Here is a 6,905-nt window from a genome sequence, read left to right as displayed (position 1 = left end):
TGGACGTTTTTAAGCTGAGCAACAGGTATTCATGTGTCCAACAGTAAAAGCTATTAACAAAGCCCAAAGATTTGTTCACATAAATTATAGTGCCGCATAGCAAACCTCAGAATGCGCCGCTACTCCCCACTAATGCCTGTTAATGCTTACCATTTTGTTTTTAGGTCCCGAATGTATCTGTATAGAGGTGCTTTGTTTTTCTGGCTTGATAAATTTATATAGTTATCGCTATAACTCCCCTTAATGCCGATTAGCTGAAATGAATGTGTCACAGCAAGCAAGGGAAGTTTAGAACATGGGCCCTATAGAAGTCACAGTAAAAAGAACTGTTCAATTAACATAACAGTAAAAATATCCTACAAAGGTACTGGATTTTACAATCTAGTTGTGTAATATGCATGTGCCACTTTTTGGGCAATTTCATTCTTCTAGAAGGGTCCTCTGATAATTAAAGGAACAGTGTCATCACAATTTTATTTTTCATATGTTAAAGATGTTAGTGCTTTATTAAAAACGTTTATATTTATTTGTGTGTTTGTGTTTTACTTTTTCTTATTTTTACACTTTTTCTTCCCTATGGGGGCTGCCATTTTTTGTTCCATTTCTGTATGTGTCGATTAACGACACATACAGACATGGAATACGGCAGCCACAGTCCCATAGGGACTGCGAACGGCTCCCGTCCCATCCACTTCTGTGTACGCCGTCTGTGTGGGAACTGCGCATGCGCCGCTCCCACACAGTCCAATTTGAAATTGGCGCCGTCCGGCGCCATTTTCCTGTGGACCGGAAGTCGCGGCCGGACAGTAAGATTACTACTTCCGGTCGCGGCTTCCGGACTTGTGCACTTGGACCAGCGGCAGCAGACGGAGCGGACGGGCCGGAGGGAGCCGCGGCGGCAGGAGCAGGTAAGAGATTTCAATGTATGTTCGTGTTTGTGTACGTTTACTACTGTATATAAAAACCTACTACACTGTGTGTTAGCTCAAAAAATGGCGACACACAGTGTAGGAGGATAGACCGTTCAAATACCTCGTTTATCCCGGCACTAGCCAGGATAAAGGAGGGGGGGATGCTGAGAGCTCACTAGAGCGAGGGCTTTTTACCCAATTTTGCAATGCTGCAATTTTGGGAATAGCTCCATCTAATGACCAGCAATGGGAAATATTATAAATTAGAATCTAATTTATAATATTTCCTGACTCGTGAAAAAAATAAAAAAAATTTGAACAATGTTTAATCACCTACACACTAAATGTTTAATTAAAAAAAAAAAACATGTTTTTCTGGCAACACATTCCCTTTAACTGATTATGGAATTTCACAGCTGGGGCCCCTAGGAATCAGCTGTAAAAGGAGGAACCTGGCAGCGAGTGCCCTGCTCACAGTTGCCACTGAAATCAATGGGTGTCTATATAATACACTTCCTCGCACACTTTTATTCTTCTCTGTCCAATGGATGAGGGACAGACTATGCCAGACAAGAGACTATCCTCTATTAGCTCCCTAGTAGTGAATTTGAATTTTTATATTATTTCAACCAGTACATTTACAATTAAATCTGGTTTCTACCAGGGTGTGCTGGCAAAATACAGATGTTTTATTCTTATCAATAAAATAATAAATATGGGTTTCCTAAGAATGTCTGTATGTGCAGCGGTCATGTTGCCGTTTTAGAGGAAATTGCTGCAGTTTTGGAATGCAGTTTTCGAGCGGGCGGCGGTAGTGTGCTGATCGGTTCTTGGCCGCAATGTCTACTGGCACTCTAATTCTAGTATTCAGCACAAATAAGCAAACAATTGTCTTAACTGTCTCGGGTACTTTCACGTGTGCCATTTTGATGCAGTTATTGAAAACCACCACCAGGAGTGGATTAAAAAAAAGAGATGTAGAATCTTTCTTATATAATTCCTCTCCCTCATCTGTCAATGGCTTCAAAATCTGCATATAAAAACTACATCAAAGCGTCACACGTGAACGCAACCTAAGGCCGGGTTAACACCTAGCGTAAATATTGCAGATTTTCCGCAACGGATTTCATTTGCAGAAAGTCCGCAGCATGATACAGTAGAAGCAGAGTGGATGACGTTTGAACAAATCTCATCCACACGCTGTGTTAATGATAAACGGAATAACCGCTCAGAAATTGACCTTAATCCGCAGCATGTCAATTGTATTTGCGTAATCGTTGCTTTTTTGTTGCAGGTTTTCCATATTGAATTCAATCGGCAGATAAAATCTGCAACAAATTTTGCGATTTTTGTGGTGGAAAAGCTGCGATTCCGCTGCAAAAATTGGATCACAGAAAAAAAAAATCATACTTACCCAGAATTCTGTGCTTCTTTGCCCAGGCCAGCCTCCTGGGTTGATGCTTCTGCAGTAGTCACATGGGATGAAACATCATCCCAGGCCAGGCTGCAGGACCGCAGAGGGACGCGTCGCCATGGCTATGGGTAAGTATGAAACTTTAATTTTTATTTTTCACGTGTGTTTTTTTGCAGCGGACATTTCGGCCGAAAAACTGCAACACATTTTGGTGCAGTTTTTCAGGCAGAATTTCCTGTGGCGACCAGCGCAGATACGCTGTGTGCTTTAACGCAGCTTATCCGCCCTGTGTGAACATACCCTAACTATTACTATTGCTAAACATGGTTAGAAGTTTTCTTTTAGATCGATCACCTGACAATTTCACTGATAAAGGTGTTGTATCACCACACAGATTTATGGCATATCCACAGGATATGCTATAAATGTCTGATAGATGTTTGTCCCACCTCTGGGACCTCCACCTATCTCCTGAACAGGCGTCCCCCGTCCCCTGTCCTACCTGGTGAGGCAGGCGGAGCATAGATGTACAACAGGATGGGAATCCGGAAACTGCGTAGCTCACTGAGCTACATTGTTTCTGTAACACCAATTGGAGTTACCGAAACAGCGTAGTTCAGTGAGTACGCTGTTTCCGTATTCCCACGCCGTCATGCATCTATGCTCCGCCTCTCTATTCTGGAGACAGGTGGGAACATATCTATCAGACTTTTAATGGCATATTCTGTGGATATGCTGTACATGTTTGTGGTGACACAACCCCTTTAAACCTTGTGTACACTACACTCATGTAGTAAATGGTGTTCTTTAAAATCTTTCTTGCAGAACGGAACTATGATATTTTCCAGTGGACTGGTTTCGTGGCTGCCATTCAGTTTTGGTTTTGTTATGGTCGTTTTCATATCTTCCTTCTGGAATGGAGATAAACTGCAGTTTAATCACTTTCTAAAAATGTCCTATGAAAGCCCCTGGAAATGGAATATAGATGTGTTCTCAACTCAAGGTGCAGTATTTCCTCAGTATTCTTCATTCTGATCCTTGTATAAATTTACCAACTAGTAAATGATTTTGACTACGTATGTATGAAGGGGGCAGCATATTGAACAATAGAGTATATTATTTACTATGACTATCTTGTCATTTTTGCCCATGAATTAAGGAGTATTACCATCTTAAGCATTTATGGCTTCCCCAGGATAGGTCATAAATGCCGCAAAGGTGTGGGGCCCACCTCCTAGAACCCTCGCCTATCTGGAGAACGAGGTTTTTATTACCCCAATTTGCAGATTACTTGCCGCTGACTCTCTTCACGAAGTCTATAGTCAAGCTCTCTTTCTGCAACTCCTATTTTAACCCGTTTAAACCGACATACTATTATGGCGCAATCATGGTGCGGGTACAAGAGGTATGCCTGCGCCATGACTTGCGGGTGCCAGCTGTATTATACAGCAGACATCACAATGTAATTGTCAGGATCGGAGATAACTCCATTCCTGGTCGTTTAACCCCTTAGATGCTACAGTCATTGTTGACTATGGCATCTAAGTGGTTAAACAAAAAGGGGGGAGAACTTTCTCTATTATCCCATTGGCGTCCCGCGACGCGATCGAGGGGTGCCGATGGGTTGCTATGACACACAGGGGCCTAACTATGACCCCAGGTCTGCCATAGGGTTTAATGGGGTTTAAAAGATTAGTTTAAAAAAAAGTAGATGGAGCCATAATGGCTGTCTTGTCTTCTATACACAGCACACAACCCAGCTGTACTATCTCTATCTATCACATATATATAGAAGCTGCAGCAGCATTGATGACATTATACAGCAGTACTAAGCAACGTCGGACTAAAGTACCTTGGGCCCACCAGAGGAAACAATTTTTGGGGCCCACCCTTCATCTTTATAGAAAATTTTGCAAGACCACTCTTAATTGTATAGTAAAACAAAGACTAATATTACCACCATATAGTGTCCAGTTCTACACAGATACTTTTCAGACCATATAAGTTAATACAGTACAGTGAAATCCGGTGACTCACTGGTGACGTCTTCTCAGATCAGAGTCGTTCAGAGTTTTCTCCTTCATCCAGCCCAGAACGTAATGATGACTTCTTTTAGCCACGACTCGCCTCTGCAGAATTTTGAACACAAACATCACTGGCTCCTCATTTATCCAGCACTGTCCCCACCTATTTCCCACCCTTTACAAAAGCTAACCATTTATAGTACCCAAAATGAAAATAATACTCCCTCTTGGTGCCCCACACAATATTAAGGCCCCCTTTATATTCCCTACTCAGTTATAACTCCCTATGTGCTCTTACACAGTAGCTAAGTCCCCCTTTTTGCCCTCATACAGTAGTTAGGTCCGCTTTGTGCCACCACGCAATAGCAGCCTTCTTTTGTGCTCCCATGTAGTGGTTATCTTCTTTTATGCCCACATATAGTGTTAGGTCCCCCTTTGTGTCCCTATATACTGTAGTAGTTAGGTCCCTTTGGTGCCCCTATATAGTAGAAAGGTCCCCCTCTCTATAGCAGTTAAGCTCCCCTTTTGTTCCTCTATACTGTTGTAGTTAGGTGCCCCTAGATAATAGTCAGCTCTCCATTTAGCCCCCATACAGTAGTTAGATCCCCCTTTGTGCCCCTGTATATTAGTTAGGCCCCATTTGTGCACTTATATAGTAGTTAGGTCCCCTCTTTGTGCCCCTACATAGTAGTAAGGTCCCTATGGTGCCAAAGAGAGAAAAACCTCAGCTAACCCCGTTCCTACAATGAGCCTATGAATTCTCTACCTGCTTTTGCTGTCCGTGGCCCGGTGCAGGGACGTCATTGTGTCACCTGCGCCAGGACATAGTCTACATCCTCTCGACCTCTAGTAGGCTACAGGCCTTAAATAGCATGTGGCCCACTAGAGTAAGTGGCGGATTAAAGAGCCAATGGCTCTCTGCTCCCCATCAGTCAGTAGCCGAAGAGATGCAACTCCATGCCTGGGCCCACCACAGGATCCTACGGTCCTCCAGTGAGACAGTCTGACACTGGTACTAAGTAGTGTAGCTGAAAATGCAGCACTGGGTTGACATAAAAATCTTACCAGCAGCCTCAGTCTCTATCTATCCCAGGGATGGATTTTGCTTGACAACAGGGGGTGAACAGCATTTTACAGGAAGGTCGACACCTAGTGGCAGTAACATCACACAGAATTTGCCTAGATAAAACAACTAAATTTTAACAATAAGTAAAGGGTCTACATCAGGTATACTATTAGATTCGCCTAAGTTGTTTGAATAGTTAGTCTTAAAATGTGATTGTTTTATCCATGCAAATTCTGTGTGAAGTTACTGCCACTAGGTGTCTCCCTTCTTGTAATCTGCTGTCCACCCCCTGTTGTCAAGCAAAATACGTCTCTCGTTACAGAGCCGAGGAGATGGACTGCAGTAAGTCGGAGGGGCTCTTCACAGCCTGCCAATATAAGTCTATGAAGAGGGGCGGCAGGAATAGGGAACAGACAGAGACACAGACACGCTGCCCATACAAGTTTAAGAATAGGGTAGGATGGAGCAGGATCAGGGAGCAGAGTGAGAGACACAGACACGCTGCCCAGAGAAGTCTAAGGAGGGGGGAGCAGGAGCAGAGCAAGAAAGACACAGACAGACATGCTGCAGCTTCCTCGTAAGTGTACTATATTACCCCAGTGCTAGATTCTCAGCTACATTGCTTGTTACTGCTGTATAATGTCCTCCATGCTGCTGCTTCTATATACAGTGAAGGAAATAAGTATTTGATCCCTTGCTGATTTTGTAAGTTTGCCCACTGTCAAAGACATGAACAGTCTAGAATTTTTAGGCTAGGTTAATTTTACCAGTGAGAGATAGATTATATAAAAAAAAAAAAAACAGAAAATCACATAGTCAAAATTATATATATTTATTTGCATTGTGCACAGAGAAATAAGTATTTGATCCCTTTGGCAAACAAGACTTAATACTTGGTGGCAAAACCCTTGTTGGCAAGCACAGCATTCAGACGGTTTTTTGTAGTTGATGATGAGGTTTGCACACATGTTAGATGGAATTTTGGCCCACTCCTCTTTGCAGATCATCTGTAAATCATTAAGATTTCGAGGCTGTCGCTTGGCAACTCGGATCTTCAGCTCCCTCCATAAGTTTTTGATGGGATTAAGGTCTAGAGACTGGCTAGGCCACTCCATGACCTTAATGTGCTTCTTTTTGAGCCACTCCTTTGTTGCCTTGGCTATATATTTCGGGTCATTGTCGTGCTGGAAGACCCAGCCACGAGCCATTTTTAATGTCCTGGTGGAGGTAAGGAGGTTGTCACTCAGGATTTGACGGTAGATGGCTCCTTCCATTCTCCCATTGATGCGGTGAGGTAGTCCTGTGCCCTTAGCAGAGAAACACCCCCAAAACATAATGTTTCCACCTCCATGCTTGACAGTGGGGACGGTGTTCTTTGGGTCATAGGCAGCATTTCTATTCCTCCAAACAGGGCGAGTTGAGTTAATGCCAAAGAGCTAAATTTTAGTCTCATCTGACCACAGCACCTTCTCCCAATCACTCTCAGAATC

At 43.1% G+C, this 6,905-nt stretch overlaps 1 protein-coding gene across 1 annotated transcript in view; it reads left to right on the top strand.

Moving 5' to 3' along the window:
• Window positions 1-3,159: 3,159 nt before the first annotated feature.
• LOC142741737 (glycoprotein-N-acetylgalactosamine 3-beta-galactosyltransferase 1-like) overlaps window positions 3,160-6,905 on the top strand; it is a 124,610-nt gene continuing 120,864 nt past the window's right edge. The window contains exon 1 of the mRNA XM_075851076.1: window positions 3,160-3,314. Within this exon, the coding sequence (XP_075707191.1) occupies window positions 3,160-3,314 (155 nt within the window). The remainder of the gene's footprint in view (window positions 3,315-6,905) is intronic.

The sequence above is a fragment of the Rhinoderma darwinii genome, chromosome 2, assembly GCF_050947455.1.
Source record: "Rhinoderma darwinii isolate aRhiDar2 chromosome 2, aRhiDar2.hap1, whole genome shotgun sequence".
NCBI lineage: Eukaryota > Metazoa > Chordata > Amphibia > Anura > Rhinodermatidae > Rhinoderma > Rhinoderma darwinii.
The sequence above is the reverse complement of the archived record's forward strand: the minus strand, read 5'-3'. Positions and strand labels throughout refer to the sequence as shown.